The 24,361-nt window shown below is 46.1% G+C and overlaps 1 protein-coding gene across 3 annotated transcripts in view; it reads left to right on the top strand.

The window, feature by feature from the left end:
- pstpip1 (proline-serine-threonine phosphatase interacting protein 1) overlaps window positions 1-16,851 on the top strand; it is a 61,365-nt gene extending 44,514 nt beyond the window's left edge. The window contains exons 9-16 of one of the 3 annotated variants that reach the window (XM_033014925.1): window positions 711-790; window positions 3,065-3,163; window positions 5,506-5,602; window positions 6,887-6,977; window positions 9,693-9,725; window positions 12,930-13,006; window positions 15,023-15,108; window positions 16,598-16,851. In XM_033014925.1, the coding sequence (XP_032870816.1) occupies window positions 711-790; window positions 3,065-3,163; window positions 5,506-5,602; window positions 6,887-6,977; window positions 9,693-9,725; window positions 12,930-13,006; window positions 15,023-15,108; window positions 16,598-16,729 (695 nt within the window). In that variant the 3' untranslated portion in view covers window positions 16,730-16,851. The remainder of the gene's footprint in view (window positions 1-710; window positions 791-3,064; window positions 3,164-5,505; window positions 5,603-6,886; window positions 6,978-9,692; window positions 9,726-12,929; window positions 13,007-15,022; window positions 15,109-16,597) is intronic. The other 2 variants (XM_033014926.1, XM_033014928.1) reach the window with 2 other exon arrangements.
- The last annotated feature ends 7,510 nt before the right edge of the window (window positions 16,852-24,361 follow it).

Raw genomic sequence — 24,361 nt, forward strand, 5'->3', positions numbered from 1 at the left:
TGGAAAATCGAAGGTAGACAAAAATGCTGGAGAAACTCAGCGGGTGCAGCAGCATCTATGGAGCGAAGGAAATAGGCAACGTTTCGGGCCAAAACCCTTCTTCAGACTTAGGCCATTTGGACCATCAAGTCTACTCCGCCATTCAATCATGGCTGATCTATCTCTCCCTCCTAACCCCATTCTCCTGCCTTCTCCCCATAACATCTGACACCCATTAAATGGTGATGGAACAAGATTGCCCTGAGATCTGCTACAACTCAGTAGGCTGAAGGGAGGTATGGATTATAATACAATCTATGCAGCTTAGACATTTAGCTTTTATTTCTGCAACCTTGACTCAAGTCTAGCCGGCATCATCTGGTGAATCTCTTTACTGGAAAGCATCATGTGGATTGACAGAACCCAATCTCTGGTCCAGAGGTGGTTTTCTGTAAGTCATGTCACATGTAAAACTCCGCTACAAAAGCTTGAGAAACCACAAAAAGCTGGAGTAACTCAGCGGGACAGGCGGCATCTCTGGAGAGACGGAATGGGAGACGTTTCGGGTTGAGATTCTTCTTCTGTCTCAACCCGAAACGTCACCCATTCCGTCTCTCCAGAGATGCTGCCTGTCCCGCCGAGAGTTACTCCAGCATTTTGAGTCTATCTTCGGTTTAAACCAGCATCTGCAGTTCCTTCCTACACATTAAATAGGGCTCCTTCTTTTTCAGAGCAAGTTTATCAACAGAATATCGACCAACTAGACAAGGTTCGACAAGAATGGGAACAAGAACACATCACAACTTGTGAGGTACCTCAACAGTTGTTGAAATATGTACTAGTTCTGAGCTATTGAATGGGGTATGTCCTTGTTTATGGGAATGTAATGTATCTTTCGTTAAGGGGCACACTAATAGTCTCCCTAAGATATCCTCATTACCTTGTACAATTGACGTTCAATACTTATGAACCTAGTTATTAAATGCTGGAAGGTTATTCAACAATTCTTCAGTTTTAGATTACAATATTATTGTCAAGCCAATGATTCTTGTCGTAGATGCATAGTTCAACCTCAGTCTCTGGCTTATGTTCAGAAATCATCTTCTTTTCATGTCCATCTTGTTACAAATGTTGACCTCGCTGTCATCGTCCGTCAGACGCGAGTTTCCAGCGACAATCGGTGTAAGCCATCACTTGTCACAGTAGAGATGATGGTGGTGGCAGAATTAGCTCGCGATACCTCCAGTTTCCAGCCTCTCGATGCGGATGCTTCTGCTGTGAGGCTGCGTTGAGGAACGAGAACCATGATAACACCTTCCTTAATTCTGTGTTGGTGGTGATTGCAACGTGGCATAGTCAAGGAACAATGGGTGGAACTTGACACCTCATGTTTCAATGAACTTGCACCTATAGGCTTAAGGAAGAATAGTTTTTAATATTTCACAGTTGGCTGGTTTCTGAAGAGAAAAGTTAACCATTATTGAAATAAATCATGGCCTTTAGATCAACGACCCAACTGAATTCATTCCATTCCACTTGAACCCATATCAGCAAATAAATACCAGAAGAAATGTTAGCCTTGAAACACTGACAGAATTGTTAGCACTGGTAAACTTGATAATGAACCCATTCATTCTCTCCAGAGATGCTGCCTGTCCCGCTGAGCTACTCCAGCACAGGGGTGGGGAACCTGAGGCCTAAAGGCTGCATGCGGCCTTCCATGCCATTAAGTGTGGCCTTTTGAATGAACCCAAATTTTGTAGAACAAATCCTTTTATGTTTATTCATATGTTTTTGTTCGTCTTTTATTATTTTTATTTTAATCTTAAAATGAACGTATTTAAAATACCAAAGAGTTAAAGAAGATTCAACGAAATAATCCTCCCCGATTGACGGCCACAATTAAAACATTAGTAAGTCATGAGGGCTATTTTAACAAAATAATCTACATTTTGAAGTGTATCTAATTGAAGTTTCTTGGATGTGGCCTTATTAGATTACAGCTAACTTAATGCAGCATTCCAACATGAAGAGGTTCCCCACCCCTGCTCCAGCATTTTGTGTCTATCATAGAAACATAGACATTGAAAATAGGTGCAGGAGTAGGCCATTCGGCCCTTCGAGCCAGCACCGCCATTCAATATGATCATGGCTGATCATCCAACTCAGTATCCTGTACCTGCCTTCTCTCCATACCCCCTGATCCCTTTAGCCACAAGGGCCACATCTAACTCCCTCTTAAATATAGCCAATGAACTGTGGCCTCAACTACCTTCTGTGGCAGAGAGTTCCACAGATTCACCACTCTCTGTGTGAAAAATGTTTACTCATCTCGGTCCTAAAAGATTTCCCCCTTATCCTTAAACTGTGACCCCATGAACATAATAATGAGCTGTGCAAAATACAAAGTGCTGGAGGAACTCAGTGGGTCTGGCAGCATCTGTGGAGGGAATGGACAGATAATGTTTAGATTGTTAATGTTGCCAACAGTATCTCCCTTTAACTCCATCAACCCGAAGAAAGGTCCCGACCTGAAACGTTGTCGTAAAATGTAACATTGATCAAGGAAATGCTCCATTGCTGGCTGTGGGCCAGAGGTAAACAGGTTATACAGACAATGAGACTTACACAGACGACAGTGAAACCACTGCAATGACTAGGGTGTGTGAGCTAACTCCCAACAATGGCCCGTTTCCTTCATCGTCATTTTTGCATATCTTTCATTTATTTGTTCTCCATCTCCCCATATCACCGTCTATAACACTGCCTGATCAGTCTGAAGAAGGGTTTTGGCCCGAAACGTTGCCTATCTCCTTCGCTCCATAGATGCTGCTGCACCCGCTGAGTTTCTCCAGCATTTTTGTCTACCTTCACCGTCTATATATCTCGTTTCTCTCTCCCCTGACTCTCAGTCTGAAGAAGGGTCTTGACCCGAAAACGTCACCTATTCCTTTTCTCCGCAGATGCTGCCTGACCCGCTAAGTCACCCCAGCTTTTTGTGTCTGTCTTTAGTGTAAACCATCTTTAGCAGTTCCTTCCGACACACCAAATTCCCAGCGGTGTTTGTGTTTTGTTTTGACTGCAGGCCTTTCACCAGCAAGAATGTGACCGGATCAATAACCTGAGGAACTCGTTGTGGGTTCATTGCAACCAACTCTCCATGCAGTGTGTGAAGGATGATGAGGTACAGCACTTGATGAGATGTGCGGGGCTATTTATTTTCACTGGGATGGCGGGTGCCTCGAACACGCTAGCAGGGGTGGTGGTGGTGGTGGAGGCAGATACGAGAGTGGCTGTAATGGCAAATTTCCGACTCTTCCACTTGCCATTACTACACAGGTACAGTTGAAGTGATCTTACGCAGACCTAATAGAACAGATCTTCCAGCCGTTATTTCACTTGTTTATTGAAGTAGCTGTACAAACTAAGAGATGAACGTACCAGGTTTTCCTTACTCTCCACGCAAGTTGTAGCTGGCTGCTCTGTCCCTGGTCTAGTGAGGACTGGATGCTCTCCCTCCCTGTGCCTCTCACTTCCTGTCCCCTATGCCCTTATATATACACCACCCAGTGCATCTAATGACCGCCCCCTGGTGTCCAGAATAATACTGCAAGATACATCTAGACAAAATAATATGATATGCCAACAGTAGTGAGCCTAAACATAAATGGCTCCTACAGTGGCATTGAAGAGTTTTGGATAGACACATGGACATGGAGGGATATGGATTATGTGTTTAAGAAGGAACTTACTGCAGATGCTGGAAAATCGAAGGTACACAAAAATGCTGGAAAAACTCAGCGGGTGCAGCAGCATCTATGGAGCGAAGGAAATAGGCAACGTTTCGGGCCGAAACCATACTTCAGACCCTTGTTCAGTGGAAGATCAGTGTAAGCAAAGCAAGTCATAGAAAGAGAGACTTGCATTTATTTAGTGCCTCCATCGTCCTTAAAGCATTTTAACTAGAGGGTGGGAGCTATAGGGAGAAGTTACGTAGGCTGGGTCTCTATTCCATGGAGCGTAGGAGGATGAGGGGAGATCTTACAGAGGTGTACAAAATCCGGAGAGGAATAGATGGGGTAGATACACAGAATCTCTTACCCAGAGTAGGGGAATCGAGGACCAGAGGACATAAGTTCAAGGTGAAGGGGAAAGATTTAATAGGAATACGAGGACTCACTTTTTCACACAGAGGGTGGGTGGGTGTATGGAACTAGCTGCCAGAGGAGGTAGTGTAGGCTGGGACTACCCCATCATTTAAGAAAAACAGTTGGACAGGTACATGGATAGGACAGGTCTGGGGGGTTATGGACCAAGTGCAGGCAAGTGGGACTAGGTAGCTGGGACATTGTTGGCCGGTGTGGGCGAGTTGGGCTGAAGGGCCTGTTTCCACACTGTATCACTCTATGACTCTATAACAAAGACATTTTAAAAGCGTTTGAGTTCTAATTGGAATGCACTCTTGGTTGAATTAAGTCACCTCTCATTGATAGCTTGAGTGAAGATACTGCCTGGAAACAGGCCCTTCGGCCCACAGAGTCCACACTGATCACCTGTTCACACTAGTCCCATATTACAGGTATCCCGTTTTCTCATTCACCCCCTACACACCAGCAGCAATTTACAAAGGGCTCGTTGACCTACAGACTCGCACATCTTCGAGATGTGGGAGGAAACCCACGCGGTCACGGGGAAAACGTGCAAACCCCACACAGACAGCACCCGAGGTCAGGATTGAACCTGGGTCTCCGACTATGAGGCGGCAGATATACCACCTGCACCTCTGTGTTGCCCTGTTGTAATAGGACCCCAACATGTTGCCCAATACAAGCAGCTGCCTTTCATTGATGAAGATCAAGCAAGCTGTGGGCCCTGATCAGTGAGATGACATCGAACGATGAGTGACTGTAAAATTAATGTTCTAGTTTGATGAAGTTCAAGTTCAAGTGAGTTTATTGTCATGTGTCCCTGATAGGACAATGAAATTCTTGCTTTGCTTCAGCACACAGAACATAGTAGGCGTTGACTACAAAACAGATCAGTGTGTCCATATACCATGATATAAATATATACACACACATGAATAAATAAACTGGTAAAGTGCAAATAACAGAAAATGGGTTATTAATGTTCAGAGTTTTGTCCGAGCCAGGTTTAATAGCCTGATGGCTGTGGGGAAGCAGCTATTCCTGAACCTGGTCGTTACAGTCTTCAGGCTCCTGTACCTTCTACCTGAAGGTAGCAGGGAGATGAGTGTGTGGCCAGGATGGTGTGGGTCTTTGATGATACTGCCAGCCTTTTTGAGGCCGAGCCTGCGATAAATCCCCTCGATGGAAGGAAGGTCAGAGCCGATGATGGACTGGGCAGTGTTTACTACTGCCCAGAAATGGGTTCCCGAGCTAGTCGGTGATCTGAAGAGTCAGGCTGTATCTCTTAATGCAATCTGGATTGCCTGGACATTTCCAGCATGTCTTGTGAATGTGAGGGTTGAGGTTGGTGTTGATGTAATCCCTCGTGTCTCCACAGCTGTACGAGGAGACGAGGAAGGTTTTGGAGATGTGCGACATTGATGCAGATATAGATTGCTTCATTCAGAAGAAGATGACTGGGTTGACTCCTCCTGGTAAGACACTGCCGTGAAGCCCTTACCCCGTGCCAAGGACTCATGCGTTACAACAATCGACCTCCAGGATTAAGCACCAGCGAATTGATGCACGGGGATAGGGATCCAGATGAGGATTTATTTATCTCTTCAGTTTTCCTTCCTTTTCTGGTCTCCTGGTGATGCTTGCAATTCCCGGAGTGTCAGCTATTGGGGAATTGTTGGCCTACACCATTTTGGGTTTGGAGCTGATTCATAGGACGTTGTCAATGCTGACAAAAGCAGTATTTGTAGCTGACTTAACAGGATAGTGAAGACAGCCAGTAGGATCATTGGTGCCCCACTCCCTTTCCTGTTGGAGATCTATCAGAAGCGGAGCATCAGCAGAGCCATCTCCATTATCAAGGACCCCTATCATCCATCACGCCACATCTTCTCCATTCTGCCATCTGGGAAGAGGTACAGGAGCATCAGCTGCAGAACCAGCAGGATGCCAAACAGCTTCTTCCCACAGGCAATAAGACTGGTTAACAGAATGTGTCCCCTCCCCATACATCACACACCAACACATCTAACCTCACCCATACTTTGACAGCTAGGCACCTGTCAAAGCAAAGTCACTGTTCGGTCTGAATGTCTGTTTATAGTTCAATTATTAGGCCTATTTTAGATATGGTAATTTTAATTTTTAAAGCTATATGTATTTATTCCTCTTTTATTAACTGCACTGACGGGAACTGTGTATGTAAGTACTCAGTTAAAATTACATTAAAGTAAATACTGATGTCACCATCTTGAACCTCTGAAGTTCTATTGATGAAGGTGTTCCTTTAGTGATGTTGGGCAGAGAGTGGGGATTCGGAAGGCAAAGTTCTTCCAAGTTTAGGATGAGGAAAGAACACAAAGTGCTGGAGTAACTCTGCAGGTCAGGCAGCATCCCTGGAGAACATGGATAGGTGACATCATTCCTCAGTCTGAAGTAGGATCCCGGCCCGAAAAGTCACCTACCCACGTTCTCCAGAAATGCTGCTCGTGACCCACTGAGTTACTCCAGCCCTTTGCCTCCTTTTGCAACGAACTGCGTCTTCAGTTTCGTTGTTTCAACGTGCTCCATCAAGAATTGGTCTTTTGGATCGGACATAATTGGGTTATAATACCGCCTGTGTGTTCTATGTGAAACTGTGCAAATTGTGTTTGATTGATCTAACATATGCATCACATGTTAAGAGATTAAGAGGTGGGTTTCCCAATTTACATTTGCCACAGTAAATAGTCAGTAAATAAGTTCTCTCTTCCCTTTCACAGCTCCCATTGAGTATGAGAACTACTACCACAAACTATCTGCTGGCGATAACCAACCCTTGAGCTCTTCCAGGAACGGTGGGATGATGAAAAGGTAACGACTGCGAATCTGTTTTTTTTATTTTCTCCGTCCCCCCGGTGAGATTTGGCTCTTTAGATCACAACATATATTCACAGATTCAATGTAAGAAACAGGCCCTCCAGCCCAACGTGTCTGCGCTGCCTGTCTCTACTGATCCCACACGCCTGCGTATTGTGAGACATGATTGCCCACGAACAACGCCATGCAGACTATTCCGAATGGAGTCTGAAGAAGGGTAGCAAAATCACTGCTGGGACACCAGAAATATCTTCTCTAGTTTCCCAATAATATTCTAGGATACGCTGGTTAGGCCCCCAGATTTTTATCCACCTTTATGTTTTGAAACCTCCAACCCTTCTCTCTTTGTAATGTTGACATATCTCCGGGATATCACGGCTCCCGCACTCAATTTCCAAGTAAATTCAACTGCATTGAAGCCATGCTTTTCTCTTTGGTCGCTATCAGGACAAGAGCTGGTAGAGATGTGAGAGATGTGCAAAGGCCGGATCTAGGAGCTGAGGTTGATGGGGAGACTGAGATCAAAGGAGAGACTGTGGTCGAAGGGGAGACTGGGGTCGAAGGGGAGACTGAGGTCGAAGGGGAGAAACATAGAAAATAGGTGCAGGAGGAGGCCATTCGGCCCTTCGAGCCAGCACCGCCATTCATTGTGATCATGGCTGATCGTCCCCAATCAATAACCAGTGCCTGCCTTCTCTCCATATCCCTTGAGGATAATAAAGACTGAGGTCGAAGGGGAGGCCGAGGTCGAAAGGGAGACCGGGGTCGAAGGGGTGACCGGGGTCGAAGGGGTGACCGGGGTCGAAGGGGAGACTGAGGTCAGAGGGGGACCTGAGGTCGGAGGGGGTGTGAGGTCAGAGGGGGACCTGAGGTCGGAGGGGGTCTGAGGTCGGAGGGGGTCTGAGGTCGGAGGGGGTCTGAGGTCAGGTATCTGCTGACTGGGATTGTTTGAGTCAGGGGTTTGTACCTGGAAGATTGAGGGGGGAGAGTTGGAGCTCTGTGTTTGAGAGACGGGGCTTGGATTGGGGCTACCGTTAATGATGTACAAGCAGATTTCTCGCTGCATGCACTGAGGGCAGGGTCAGGCAATACAGTTGGATCGCTGCTGCTCATTTGTTGGGGATATTCTTGATTTTGTGGGGAAGATGTAGAATGCATGGTTGCATGCTGACTGACTGACAGCCCCATTGGACATGAAGGCTGCTGTACAAACCTAGCTCGTCATGCAAAAGCTAGGAGGAAGAGGTTGAGAAATATTGTCAGTTTGCTTTCATTGTCTCGTACTCTCGAAATGAGTAAGTGCAGTGAATATTCTCAACAAAGTACTGGATCTTAAGCCGTCTCCATAGAGTCTAAGCTCCAACATCACGGAAACAGGACCTTTGGCCCATCTTGCCCATACCGACCAAGTTGGCATTCTGGACTGGTCCTATTTGCCCGATTTGACCCGTATCTCTCTAAACCCTTCAAGATTCAAGGTTCAAAAGAGTTTATTGTCATGTGTCCCTGATAGGACAATGAAATTCTTGCTTTGCTTCCAATCCATATCTATCCAAATGCCTTTGGAAAAATGTAATTGCATCTGTTTCTGTAGCTTTGTCTGACAGCTCTTTCTAGATACGAACTACCTCCGAGTGAAAAAGTTGCCCCTGAGATCCTTCTTAAATCTTTGTCCTCTCAGCTTGTCTATGTCCTCCGGTTCTGGAATCCTCTATCTTGAGAAGACGACTGTGCACTCACTCCACAAGCAATGCCCTGGAAAAGGAACCTTTTGCTTAGCGTCCGTGAGACAAGAGAGATACAGCGTGGAAACAGGCCCTTTGGCCCAACTTTCCCACACTGGCCAACATGTCCCACCTGCATTAGTCCCACCTGCCCATATCAAACCAAACCCTTTCCTATCCATGTCTAACTGTTTCTTAAACATTCGGATAGTCCCAGCCTCAACTACCTCCTCTGGCAGCTTGTTCCATAAGCCTTTGTGTGAAAACATAGAAACATAGAAAATAGGTGTATGTAACGAGCTGCCAGAGGAGGTAGTTGAGGCAGGGACTATCCCAACGTTTATGAAACAGTTGGACAGGTACATGGATAGAAACATAGAAACATAGAAAATAGGTGCAGGAGTAGGCCATTCGGCCCTTCGAGCCTGCACCGCCATTCAATATGATCATGGCTGATCATCCAACTCAGTATCCCATCCCTGCCTTCTCCCCATACCCCCTGATCCCTTAAGCCACAAGGGCCACATCTAACTCCCTCTTAAATATAGCCAATGAACTGGCCTCAACTACCTTCTGTGGCAGAGAGTTCCAGAGATTCACCACTCTCTGTGTGAAAAATGTTTTTCTCATCTCGGTCCTAAAGGATTTCCCCCTTATCCTTAAACTGTGACCCCTTGTCCTGGACTTCCCCAACATCGGGAACAATCTTCCTGCATCTAGCCTGTCCAACCCCCTAAGAATTTTGTAATTCTTAGGGGGTTACCTCCTCAGATTCCTATTAAATCTTCTCCCCTTCACCTTAAACCTATGTCCTCTGGTCCTCGATTCACCTGCTCTGGGTCAGAGATTCTGTGCATCCACCCGATCTATTCCTCTCATAGGACATTAAAACAGGATGTGTTATACATTAATGTGTTGCTATTGCTTGTTGTATTTGGGCAGCAACTGTGTTGTTATTAACCTGTTTCAATATTTTGTGTTTCAGATACTGTCCTAACTTTTTGCATTTGCCCTACAGGTATAGAACTATAATAACCTTTGCTGACGCATTTATGTCCACTGAGCAGAACTGTGTTCAGTTTGCAGACAACACCTCTCAACCACAAGCGCTCCTGCACTTATCAGCAATTAACACCCCTGCTTTGCACTGACTTAACACTGATTAACACTTAAATACTAAGTTCATAGCGAGAGGATTTGAGTATAGGAGCAAGGAGGTCCTACTGCAGTTGTACAGGGCGCTGGTGAGACCGCACCTGGGGTATTGTGTGCAGTTTTGGTCTCCTAATTTGTGGAAGGACATCCTTGCTATTGAGGGAGTGCAGCGTAGGTTCACCAGGTTAGTTCCCAGGATGGCGGGACTGACATATGAGTGTAGTTTTGCAGGTTAATTGGCCTCTATAAAATGCCCTTAGCGTGTAGGCACTGGATGCGTAGGTAGAATAACATAGAACTCGTGTGAACGGGTGTTCGATGGTCAACACGGGCCAAGAATAAGGGGTTGGCCATTTGGGACTGAGATGAGGAAAAACTTTTTCACCCAGAGAGTTGTGAATCTGTGGAATTCTCTGCCACAGAAGGCAGTGGGAGGCCAATTCACTGGATGTTTTCAAGAGATGTATTCCCCTCAGCTTCTCATTATCTGCCCAGCAACCACCTTAAAACTCCTCATTGCCCCTCCTGCAAAGGGAGCTGGGGCCCAGCACTTCACCCAGCTTGCTCTCTCAAAACAGTGAACATCTCACTTAAGCCTCTCCACAGCCTCTGCTGTTTCACAGTGAACAATCACAGTCGAGTCTGCAGGAGGGTCTCGACCCAAAACGTCACCTATTTCCTTCGCTCCACCGATGCTGCCTCACCCGCTGAGTTTCTCTGGCATTTTTGTCTACCTTCGATTTTCCAGCATCTGCAGTTCCTTCTTAAACAGTCAAGCCTGTCATTTCTGGTCACCAAAAAATTCTCCATTTATAGGCAACATCTTTCGTAAATCTTCTCAGCACCCACTCTAGTGGTATATCTGTCCGTAATGTTGGAATCAGAACTGTACTCAGACTAACTAATGCTTTGTACAGTTTTAGCAAGGTTTCCCTCCTCTGACGTTTGATCCTTAGAACAATCAAGGCTAATGTTGGCTTTATCCACTGACCTACCTGTGGGGATCTGTAGATTGGCACTCTGCATCTTCTGTGGGTCCAAGCTTCTCATTCATTGAACACTGACTGGCCTTTCCCAAATGTACTGCCTCTGAGTTCTCCAGGATAAAATCCTAACAAGCCGATTGATTCCTTCCTAGTGCCTCAGATTTCCTCTCTGCCACCAAGGAATGCCAAACACATTGTCAAGCAGCTTTGGGTGGAGGTTCGGTGGACACTGATTGTGCAAGCCCAAATGCCACTGTTGTGCCACATGCCAACAGTCCAACTCAAAGCCTTGTGCAATTTCCAATACCACCAGTGCAGGAACAATGAGATATGCTTGCAAGAGAAAAATGTCCAATGATTTAGAAATCACAAAGCTGCTTGAAATCTGTAATAAGAATCGATTCTGTAAACAGGAAATTAAGCGATTAACATGACAGGAAAGGAAGGGATTTTTTTCTGTTCGGGATTGCCCAGTGGTCAGTCTGACTACTTTGTTAACCAGACTGCCCGCAATCGGCCAAGTGGCTTCAAGAGGTCAAGTGTATTTAATTGTCATATGTACCGACAACGGAAGAATTAAGATTCTTACCTGTGCAGCTAAACAAGCCCATTAACAGAATACACACGTGATATAATAATCAAAATTTTTTTAAATGAATAACCATAATATTATGTAACCATCATCATATATAACCATATAACAATTACAGCACGGAAACAGGCCATCTCGGCCCTACAAGTCCGTGCCGAACATTTATTTTCCCCTAGTCCCATCTACCTGCACTCAGACCATAACCCTCCATTCCTTTCCCATTCATATACCTATCCAATTTATTTTTAAATGATAAAATTGAACCTGCCTCCACCACTTCCACTGGAAGCTCATTCCACACAGCTACCACTCTCTGAGTAAAGAAGTTCCCCCTCATGTTACCCCTAAACCTCTGTCCCTTAATTCTGAAGTCATGTCCTCTTGTTTGAATCTTCCCTACTCTCAATCATCGTCGGGGTTACTCGGAACGAGTATGACTGGCCTCTTTTGGGAGGACGCCTGTGCGTGACTTTGTTTAACGTGGGGAGACTGGTGCACACACAGCCACCACACGGTCCTTGACAGATCTGGGTCCCTATACAAGACAAGGCAAGACAAGAGAGTTTATTGTCACGTGTCCCAGATAGGACAATGAAATCCTCTGGACAATATCTTCAGTCCACAATGCAACCAAAGTCATGAGAAGATCATAGTTGCTGAGGGAGTGGTTGGTAGTGTGCAGTGTTCAAGAATCTAATGGGAAGAAGATATTCTTGAACCTGGAGGTCACAGTTTTCCATCTCCTGTACCACCCTCCCCATTGTAATAGTGAAATAGTGTGGTCAGGGTGTGTGGGTGTCTGATATTGGCTGCCTTTTTGAGGGAGTCAACACCCTCTGGTTTAGGAAGACGGAGGCAAGAATGTAAGACCCACTACTAAACCGTGATGGCTGTTTATCTAACGCTGCTGTAGTAAATAAATGTGTTAACAAATGCAATATTCCAACAGAGTTTCAGAACTAGTTAGCCCAAATAATACGATACAATAGAACTTTATTCATCCTAGGAGGGAAATTGGTAATAAAACACAACAAGATAGATAAAACTAAATGTGACATTAATGCCCCTGTCCCACTTAGGAAACCTGAACGGAAACCTCTGGAGACTTTGCGCCCCACCCAAGGTTTCCGTGCGGTTCCCGGAGGTTTTTGTCAGTCTCCCTACCTGCTTCCACTACCTGCAACCTCCGGCAACCACCTGCAACCTCCGGGAACCGCACGGAAACATTGGGTGGGGCGCAAAGTCTCCAGAGGTTTTCGTTCAGGTCTCCTAAGTGGGACAGGGGCATAAAGTGGAAGGTCCAGGATTGGGGATGTGCAAAGATTGGGTGGGGGGGGAGGGGGAAGGGGAGTCAGTGTACCCCACAGAAGTGGGAGGAGTAGTGCAGTGGGATATCAGTCGATCTTATTATTTATCATGGCTGATTTATATTCCTGACTGTTGGTGCTTGAGTTAACTGTTTGATCAACCCATGTTTCTCCTTGTTTAGGATTACTAATCTTTTGCCCAGCCACATTTCCAAATCCAGCAGCAACAACTCAGTCAGTGCCACTGCACCACCCCTTGGTGAGTAATAGTATTGACAAAAATGATGTTTTCAGAATTATTAATTTTGAGTGGCGTAGTGGTAGAGTTGCTACCTTATGGCCCTGTCCCACTGTACGAGGTAATTCAAGAGCTCTCCCGAGTTTAAAAAAAATCAAACTCGTGGTCAGTACGTAGAATGTACGTAGCGGGTACGTCGGAGCTCGGGACGTCGCTTAGCGGCTCGTAACGTTAACGGCAGGTACTCGGGAAAGGCGGTAAGCTCGTGAAGATTTTTCAACATGTTGAAAAATGTCCACGAGAGCCCCGAGTACCGACGAGCGGCCATTACCGTAAATCTCCGAGTTCGAATCAGGGGAAACTCGGGAGAACTCTTGAATTAGCTCGTACGGTGGGACAGCCCCATTACAGCACCAGGGACCTGGGTTTGGCCCTGACTACGAGTGCTGTCTGTTCATTTAGGAGGATGAGGAGGAATTTCCTTAGTCAGAAGGTGTGAATCTGTGGAATTCATTGCCACAGAAGGCTATGGAGGACGTCAATGGATATTTTTAAGGCAAAGGTAGATATATTCTTGATTAGTACAGGTGTTAGGGATTTATGGGGAGAAGGCAGGAGAATGAGGTTGAGATACATCAGCCACGATTGAATGGCGGAGGTAGACTTGATGGGCTGAAAGGCCTAATGCCCCCATCCCACTTTCACAACCTAATTGGCGACCTCTGCCGAGTTTTCCCTTGACTCATACTCGCAACATGGTCGCCACGAGGTAGTAGGAGATCTATGTAACTCTTCCTCGTGCTCGTGAGTGGTCTCCGCGTACTCGTGGCCTCAAGTAGGTCGCGGCGTTTTTTCCAGCCTGATAAAAAAATATCCACGAGTAAAAAAAGGTGGGCATGGAAAAAATTGATACTTTTTACTCGTAGGTAGGTCGTAGGTAGGTCGTAGGTAGGTAACTGGCCCGAGAAAAAATAATGCAAACATGACATCATTTTATCATGTGATCATTTCCCACTCGTAGCTAGTCGTAGTTGGTCTTAGGTGTGGAAGACTGAGGTCGAGGGGGGTCGTAGGAGGTCGTAGACATAGTCATAGGAGGTCGTAGACATAGACGTAGGAGGTCGTAGACATTGACGTGGGAGGTCATAGACAGTCGTGGGAGGTCTTGTACTTTGGCGAGTCAACACAACCTTGGCATTTTTTTCAACTCGTCTAGGATCTTCTAAACTTGTGGATTAGATCGTCCAATTCTGCTCCTAATCACTTATAGAGTTAAGATAGTTACCTGCCTTGGACATGGGTACAGGCTTTCACTTACCACTAGATGGCAACATTGGTCTGCTTTTGCAACAGTGAATCCCACAAAATCCGGCTGCAATCTTTCTCATTGATAAATGTTGCCCACAGGCTCGGTTCAGCACTCTTAGTTCAGGGATGATCCGTTTTTCAGTCACTGGGTGATGTTCAGTGATATAAATACTCAAAATAAACTGGGAGGGGGGGTGGGGGGGATTAAGCCATGGCTTGTGATGTGCAGACCAAATTAATACCATAGATTTGTCATTGTAATTGTAATTAATTTATGAGCCAAGTCAAGAGTTTATTGTCATATGTTCCTGACAGGACAATGAAATTCTTGCTTTGCTTCAGCACAACAGAACATAGTAGGCCTTGACTACAAAACAGATCAGTGTGTCCATATACCATTATATACGTGTATATACACACATGAATAAATAAACTGATAAAGTGCAAATAACAGATAATGGGTTACTAATGTTCAGAGTTTTGTCCGAGCCAGGTTTAATAGCCTGATGGCTGTGGGGAAGTAGCTATTCCTGAACCTGGACGTTGCAGTCTTCAGGCTCCTGTAACTTCTACCTGAAGGCAGCGGGGAGATGAGTGTGTGGACAGGATGGTGTGGGTCCTTGATGATATTGCCAGCCTTTTTGAGGCCGGAGGAAGTATGTAAACATTCAGTTTTAACCTCTAGATAAAGTTTTTGCAGTGCTCACTATGTTGGTTTTCTGTGTTTAATAGCAGAAGAATTGTACGCCAGTGTAGCTGTTGGACAGGAGGAGACCCCAAACAACTACAGAGTGCTCTACGACTACACCGCCCAGGTAAACAAGACCCTTCCCTGTTGCCACTCTCTGGTGAGGCGCTGTCTCTCCTTGCAAAAGGGCCTTCTATTTAATGCCCCTGTCCCACTTAGGAAACCTGAACGGAAACCTCTGGAGACTTTGCGCCCCACCCAAGGTTTCCGTGCGGTTCCCGGAGGTTTTTGTCAGTCTCCCTACCTGCTTCTACTACCTGCAACCTCCGGCAACCACCTGCAACCTCTGGGAACCGCACGGAAACCTTGGGTGGGGCGCAAAGTCTCCAGAGGTTTCCATTCAGGTTTCCTAAGTGGGACAGGGGCGTAAGTCTTTAAGAAGGAACTGCAGATGCTGGAAAATCGTCGCTTTACCTCCACCCTTGACTCCATTTAAGGACAGAGGTGCGGCAGAGGTTCACCTGCACCTCCTCCAACCTCATCTATTGCATCCGCTGCTCTAGATGTCAGCTGCTCTACATCGGTGAGACCAAGCGCAGGCTCGGCGATCGCTTCGCCCAACACCTCCGCTCGGTTCGCAATAACCAACCTGATCTCCCGGTGGCTCAGCACTTCAACTCCCCCTCCCATTCCGAATCCGACCTTTCTGTCCTGGGCCTCCTCCATGGCCAGAGTGAGGACCACCGTAAATTGGAGGAGCAGCACCTCATATTTCGCTTGGCCAGTTTACACCCCAGCGGTATGAACATTGACTTCTCTAATTTCAGGTAGTCCTTGCTTTCTCCTCCCCGTCCCAGCTCTCCCTCAGCCCACTGGCTCCACCTCTTCCTTTCTTCCTCCCGCCCCCACCACCCTCACATCAGTCTGAAGAAGGGTTTCGGCCCGAAACGTTGCCTATTTCCTTCGCTCCACATACATGTGCCTCACCCGCTGAGTTTCTCCAGCACTTTTGTCACCTTCTATATAAGTCTGCAGTGTGCAGGAAGGAACTGCAGATGCTGGTTTATAGCGAGGATAGACACAAAATGCTGGAGTAACTCAGCATCTCCGGAGATGCTGCCCGACCTGCGGGTTCGATCCTGACTATAGGAGCTGCCTGTTTGTACGTTCTCCCCGTAACCTGCGTGCGTTTTCTCCAGGTGCTCAGGTTTTCAACCACACTCCAAAGACGTACAGGTTTGCAGGTTAATTGGCTTGGTAAAATTGTAAATTGTCCCTAGTGTGTGTAGGATAGTGTTAGTGTACGCGGATCGCTGGACTCTGTTCCTGTGCTGTATTTCTAAACTAATCTAAAGCTATTTGCTAAGTGAAATTTTTTTTTGTCCCCAATAGCGACCCCAGAAATTTCCTCGAAAGACAGTAGAAATGATCCATTTCTCCATTTGCTTGCTATAAATATAATATTTTCATGAGATAATAAATGTGTCATTTATATTGCTTTCCTTTGATTGGGAGGGGTTGGGGGGGGAGGAATTGTGGTCAGTTTTATGACCTGGGCGGCTGGTAAAATGAAAGTGTACCTCCTGTGCATTCTCAACCCTCTGTGTCTTCGTCAGAATAGCGACGAGTTGGACATTGCCGCCGACGACATTATCCAGATCACCGACGTGAGTGAAGACGGGTGGTGGACAGCAAGCCGGAACGGGACGAGTGGCCTCGTCCCCAGCACCTACTTGGAGAAAGTCTGAGCTCCAAGGACGGCACAAATCCAGCTGCACGTCGATTGAAGAACAGGGAAACTTGTCGTAGCGGTCGATGGTGGCCGCCTGCTGCTTTGTTTTAACGTTTACGTGAGGTGATTGGTTACATGTTGTAGGCCAGTACTGTGTGGTAACTTAGTCAATAGACAATAGGTGCAGGAGTAGAGGCCATTTGGCCCTTCAAGCCAGCACCGCCATTCAATGTGATCATGGTTGATCATCCCCAATCTGTACCCCGTTCCTGCCTTCTCCCCATCTCCCCTGACTCCGCTATTTTTAATAGCCCTATCTAGCTCTCTCTTGAAAGCATCCAGAGAACCTGCCTCCACCGCCCTCTGAGGCAGAGAGCGCGTACAACATTGCTGCAGAAGTATATTATGCGTTCCTGTGGGACGGGAATAACTTATTCCTACACATCTCGGAATTAAGTTCTTGCACTAATGAACTCCTGGAACTTTGTGGCATTCTGTTCTTCTTCCAATTTTGCCCTCTTCTGGCTACTGACCAGTACATGCGTGGATATTTATTGTAAAGCATCTACCCTGCACTTCTGTAGAAAGGAACTGCAGATGCTGGTTTAAACCGATGATAGACACAAAATGCTGGAGTAACTCAGCGGGATAGGCAGCATCTCTGGAGAGAAGGAATGGGTGACGTTTCGGGTCGAGGTCCTTCTTCAGGTAGCCTCGGCATACCCCTCTCTCTATCTATCCCTCCCCGCACCCAAGTCGCACTAGTTTCTCGTTTTCACCCTAACAAACGCCTGTTTCCTTCGTTACGTTTTTGCATATCTTTCATTCATTGCTCTTTATCTCTCTACATCATCGTCTGTATCTCTCGTTTCCCTCATCCCCTGACTGGTCTGAAGAAGGGTCTTGACCTGAAACTTTGCACATTCCTTCTCTCCAGAGATGCTGCCTGTCCCGCTGAGCTACTCCGGCTTTTTTTTGTCCACCCAGTGCTTGCACTGATCATGTGAACAACAAGGTGGTATCAGACGTTTGATCGATTAACCAACTCGGGGCAGTTTGTGAAAGAGTCCTCACCTTCATGAATGAATTAACAAGAGACTTTTAAAGGAGAGTCCCAGAGCAATGTGTAACCGATGCTGGAGATACGCACAAGTACAGCTCCAGACTTGCACCTTGGTCCAAAACGTGGCCTATTTCCTTCGCTCCATCGATGCTGTCTCACCCGCTGAGTTTCTCGAGCATTTTTGTCAACCTTCGATTTTCCAGCCTCTGCAGTTCCTTCTTAAACATTGCACCTTTATATCCTATTTTGTGGAATATTTTAAAAGAGGAATAACTATAATTTCCTTTCCACGTGTTCTGCATTATCCACCGTTTTGTTGGGGGGGGGGGGGGGGGGGGGGGGGGGGGGGGGGGAGGAGGCTTGGGGGGGGGGGGGGAGGAGGCTTGGAGTCCGAGAATCCTTGCAACGCTCAGCTGCAAGTATCCTGTTTAAGAAAGAACTGCAAATGCTGGCAAAATCAAATGTAGACACAAAAAACTGGACAAACGCAGCGGGTGAGGCAGCATCTCTGGAGAGAAGGAATTGACGACTTTTCGGGTCGAGACCCTTGGGTCTCGACCCGAAACGTCGCCAATTCCTTCTCTCCAGAGATGCTGCCTCACCCGCTGAGTTTCTACATCTTTTTTGTGTCGACCTGCAGGTATCCTGTTATTATCTGCTTTTGAAAGAGGTAGTTCCTCATGATCCAGCTTTTTTTTTTAACCCAAAATCATTTTAAAATCAACTATTACAAAAATACACGCAAAAATACAAACAAACCCACCACTGTAATACAAAATAAAGCAAATGTTCTCAAATTATTAAATCACTATTTCCCCATCCTTATTGAGAATACATTCCACCCCCCGTGGTGCCCAGCGATCCCCCAGGGCGCCAGCGTAGGACAGCGCGTAGTCCTTTTCTAGTATCACCCGGGCGCGGACGTACCCCCGGAAAAGGGGCAGGCAGCCGGCTCGGGTAGATCCCTCCACCGCCTGGTGCCGTGACTCGCGGATGGCCAGCTTGGCCAGGCCTAGGAGCAAACCGACCAGGACATCTTCAGCCCTCTACACTCTCCCCTACGCACAGGGTGTCCAAAGAAGAGGGTGTGGGTGTGAAGTGCAGCCAGAAGGCAAAGGAGCAGCCCCTTTTTAGATATTGGAACAGTGGCTGCAGCCTCACACACTCCGTGTACGCACGTGGAACACAGACTCTTCCAGCCCGCAACAGTGGCAGGCGGTCTGTGAACCGCGAGAGAAACAGGTTGCACGGGACTCCTTGGTGCTGTACCCTCCACCCCAGGCCCCCGCTGTTGAGGGGGAGAATCCCAGCGTAGGGGGACCCCCACTGCATGATCCAGCTTTGGTAGAGCAGTTGGAGAAGGATCCATCAGAGTCGAGTTCTGTCTGCCTTCAAACATAGAAAATAGGTGCAGGAGTAGGCCATTCGGCCCTTCGAGCCTGCACCGCCATTCAATATGATCATGGCTGATCATCCAACTCAGTATCCCATCCCTGCCTTCTCTCCATACCCCCTGATCCCTTTCGCCACAAGAGCCACATCTAACTCCCTCTTAAATATAGCCAATGAACTGTAGCCTCAACTACCTTCTGTGGCAAAGAATTCCACAGATTCACCACTCTCTGTGTGAAAAATGTTTTTCTCATCTCGGTCCTAAAGGATTTCCCCTTTATCCTTAAACTGCGACCCCTTTTCCTGGACTTCCCCAACATCGGGAACAATCTTCCTGCATCTAGCCTGTCCAACCCGTTAAGAATTTTGTAAGTTCCTATAAGATCCCCCCTCAATCTTCTAAATTCTAGCGAGTACAAGCCGAGTCTATCCAGTCTTTCTTCATATGAAAGTCCTGACATCCCAGGAGTTTATCGATTCTGAATGTAGGATTGTCAATTCCTTTCCTGTATTGCCCATCTTTATTCCTGAGGCGTGCGGATGGTTTTATTGTACAATGTTTAGTTTTAGATAGTCTAAGAATCATTGTGATTTCTAGCCATTAGTTTGAATAAGTCAGAAAACACTTCCATTTTCCAAAAGCATGTGTGTATGTGCGCGCATAACACTGACTATCTTGCAGTTGTCACAATCTATCGTTATAGATTTATGTGAAGGTTTTAACATTGAAACTACTTATCGTGACCTTTAAGCCACAAAACTTGCAAACAGCTGGCTGTAGTCTTGCAGTTGCAATTTCTGGCCATGAGGCAGTGCAATGGAGCATGTTCTAGTGTTATAACTGTGTTCACCATTTCAGTGTGAGCAACTGGTGAATTTATAAGTGTAATTGTACTGTTAAATGCTGGACTTGTTCGATGTGTGACGTGGTAGCAAGAGCAGTATTCAGATCCTGTATTAAAAGTTGCATATAGTTTTATATAAATAGTGACAGTGAGAAAGTGACAAATATCTCTACATAGTGATAGTTTGTGATAGAAAGTATTAACCATTGTAAATAGTTAAGGAGTCAAACTAATATATAGCCACAAGACTCATATTATGTCTACCTGTCTCATTAGCAAATGCTTAATAAAGTTGGTTTATAATTTGCTTTTCAGTAATGAATGGTTTTTTCGGCTTCTTGGGAAAGCTGTTTCGATACTGATGATGAACAGCTGTATCTCGCCTCTATAACTGCGTCCACTTGCAACATAGCAACCGGCCCTTTGGCCCATCTCGTCCGTGCAAGCGCTGACCCCATTTGCCCGCACGAGACACAGAGTGCTGGAGTAACGCAGCGTGTCAGACAGCATCTGGTGGAGAACAAGAACAGGGAACGTTTTGGGTCAGGTCACCTCTTCAGTCTCAAGAAGGGTCTCGACCCAAAACATCTCCTATCAATGTTCGAGAGAGACGCTGCCTGATCCGCTGAATTACTCCAGCACTTTTTTGTAATCTGCAGTTCCTTATCCCTCTAACATTTTAGGTGGATATTGCTTGACGGTTTCCAGCAGCTGCAGGTGGTATTTTTCACCCGTAGATGGTGCCAGAGGTCCACCTTGTATTTATTAATCATCCCACAAGTAAATAGTTAGAAACATAGAAAATAGGTGCAGGAGTAGGCCATTCGGCCCTTCGAGCCAGCACCGCCATTCAATATGATCATGGCTGATCATCCAACTCAGTCGCGGAGTGATGCCTGTTTGGTCATGAGGAGTCGCCCAAAGAGTCGTACCTTTTTCTGGTCGCCACTGGATTTTCAACATGTTGAAAATTTTCGGCCACCTGCTGCGACTATGACGGGTGCAGGCAAGTCGCCGAAAAAATTCGCATAAGTGGGACAGGCTCTTTATTCCCTTATCATGTAGCTATACACTGTAAATGGATCGAATGTAATCATGTATTATCTTTGACTTTCATTGACTGGAGAGCATGCAACAAAAAGCTTTTTTCACTGTACCTCTGTAATTGTTTTGTCCCAACCCCCCACTTCTCTTCCAGCTTTCTTCTCCCCCCCCCCCCCCCATCATAAATCGTCTGAAGAAGGGTCTTGACCTGAAAAGGCACCTATCTGTGTTCTCCAAAGATGCTGCCTGATCCACTGAGTTACTCCAGCACTTTTGAGTCCTTTTAAAAAAAAAAGTACATTGTGAAATTGTCAAAGGCTGCTCACCACAAATTAAAAGCAAAAAATTGCTGGAAACACTTAGCAGGTCAGACAGCATCCGTGGAAAGAGAATCAAATTTCTAAGTTGAAAGCCCTTGGTGATACAATTGCTAAATGGTTATCACTGATTTTGAGCTGGATTCTCCTGGCAAGTAAAGGTCTCTGCTTTCAATTTAACCTCTGCCATCATCTCCCTTGGTGATTGTACACTAGTGACTGTGAAGTGTCTGTGACTGCGACAGCAGATTGCGGGCTTGTAGCTTGAAGCTGGGAAAATGTACGAATGCTAACCTTTCCGGGCTGTGGAATGACAATGCTTCTGCCCTCTCCACAAGGTCAACAACAATTAGAATAATTATCGTGGATTTCCCAGACATTCTCATGGAAATCAACACACACACACACGCACACACATAGCTTCAGCAACAGTACAGCAGGAAGAGGGTTAGTGTGCACAGTCGTTTTACACGCTGTGTATAAGAGGCTCTCAGATGCTTTGTAAGTTGACCCCTGCTTTTTCTCTTTGAAACAAAGATCAAACCATTTTCAGTTACTAAATCGTCCAGCCGCATGAGTGTAATGGATTATCTTTTACTGCCGAGCATCAAATTCCCCTTTTAACTAATGTTCTAGAAATAAGTTCCTGGCTCCCAAACAGTTAGCAACAATCACTGAATATTTGGAAATGATGTGGTTGCTTTGATTATCATTAAACACACACGCACACACACATTTGGTCCCAGGGACGACATGAAGTCATTAATATATCTCCATAGGATATAACTACTGAAGATTTTTTTGCAGAAGCTAAGGTTGTTAATTCCTCTGCATTTCCTGTTTCCATTACTGGTAAGAACTGTTTTTGATGGAATTAAAAACATAGCACGGAAATAGGCCCTTCGGTGAGGATGTGGGGGATCTTATAGAAACATATAGAAACATAGAAAATAGGTGCAGGAGTAGGCCATTTGGCCCTTCGAGCCTGCACCGCCATTCAATATGATCATGGCTGACCATCCAACTCAGTATCCATCCAACTCAGTATAAAATTATAAAAGGACTGGACAGGCTAGATGCAGGAAGAATGTTCCCAATGTTGGGCGAGTCTAGAACCAGGGGCCACAGTCTTAGAATAAAGGGGAGGTCATTTAAGACTGAGGTGAGAAAAAATGTTTTCACCCAGATAGTTGTGAATTTATGGAATTCCCTGCCACAGAGGGCAGTGGAGGCCAAATCACAGGATGGATTTAAGAGAGAGTTAGATAGAGCTCTAGGGGCTAGTGGAATCAAGGGATATGGGGAGAAGGCAGGCACGGGTTATTGAGAGGGGACGATCAGCCACGATCACAATGAATGGCGGTGCTGGCTCGAAGGGCCGAATGGCCTCCTCCTGCACCTATTTTCTAGGTTTCTATGGCCCACCAAAGATAGACACAAAAAGCTGGAGTAACTCAGCGGGACAGGCAACAACTCTGGAGAGAAGGAATGGGTGGCGTTTCGGATCGAGACCCTTCGGCCCACCGGGTCCGTGCTGACCAGCCAACCCCGCACATTAATACTATCCTACACACACTGACACCAATTTAACCAAGCCAATTAACCTACAAACCTGTACATCTGTGGGGAAATGGACAAATGATGTTTTGGATCGGGACCCTTAATACGGACTGACGGTAGCAATGGGGGGGTGGAGAAAGCTGGAAAAGAGGGGGTAATGTGGAGGGCAAAGCTTTGCAAATGAAGAAGGGTTTCAGCCCGAAACGTTGCCTATTTCCTTCGCTCTATAGATGCTGCTGCACCCGCTGAGTTTCTCCAGCATTTTTGTGTACCTTTGCAAATGATAGATGGATACAGATGAGGGGGGGGAGGGGGGGGGGGGTTGACAGATGAGTGGAGTAAGTGACAAAAGCTAGAGTTGAAAAGGAGACAGAGGGGTGTCAGATAACGAGAATAGGATGGAAATTTACAGCCAGAGGGAGGAATATGGGAAGGATTGGGGAAGAGAAAGGAACAGGGTGACTTTTATATTGCACAACAGTAGAACACTTTGTGTAAGAAGGAACTGCAGATGCTGGTTTAAACCAAAGATAGACACAAAAAAGTAACTCAGCAGGTTAAGTAAGGCAGCATCCCTGGAGAGAAGGAATGGGTGACGTTTCGGGTCGAGACCCTTCTTTAGACCAAAACACCTTATCGTATTGTAAGTCAATTGACTGTCTGGAAGCCTAATGATTTTTTTTAAATGTAAATGATGTCTGGATGAGACGGCTTGTATTTGGCTTCAGCCATAACTGCTCCTGTTCTCCAAATTGCAAGAATTTCATTGTCCTATCAGGGACACATGACAATAAACTCTCTTGACTTGACTCGACTCTTGACAAATGATTGATTCTAAGGTACACACAAATGCTGGAGAAACTCAGCGGGTGCAGCAGCATCTATGGAGCGAAGGAAGTAGGCAACGTTTCGGGCCGAAACCCGTCTTCAGACTGAAAGCTCTGTGCTGGAGCATGCAGGAGCTGGGAGGGGGGAGGGGACGATACTTGGCTGAAGTGTCACCCTGACCCCATTACGGTCACTGCAGCCTGGCACCAGTTGCAAGTTGGGAGGGTGTTGCACTGAGTGTTCTGTTAAATGGCAGCTGCAAACAGGCTGGAGTCCTGCATCAAACAGCGCGTGCAAAACCTGACGTTGCAGAATGCAGGCACAATTAAAGGAAGTTAGCCACAGGCATAAAGGAAGAATTTGCATTTCTATAGAACTTTCCTTGACGCTGGAACTTTTAAGGTCTTTATTGTGTGAATGGCATTTTGTGGTGTAGTCCAGTGATTCCCAACCTGGGGCCCCATGCAAATTTCAGGGGGGCCACAGAAAAATTTTGGGATTTAGGGGGCCACAGGTTCACAGAGCTACCACCCAGTTGCCTCCTAAATTTCAGTTCTAATAAATTTAAATCTATGTAGTTGAAATATTTTTGATGTTTG

Source organism: Amblyraja radiata, chromosome X (genome assembly GCF_010909765.2).
Source record: "Amblyraja radiata isolate CabotCenter1 chromosome X, sAmbRad1.1.pri, whole genome shotgun sequence".
Classification (NCBI taxonomy): domain Eukaryota; kingdom Metazoa; phylum Chordata; class Chondrichthyes; order Rajiformes; family Rajidae; genus Amblyraja; species Amblyraja radiata.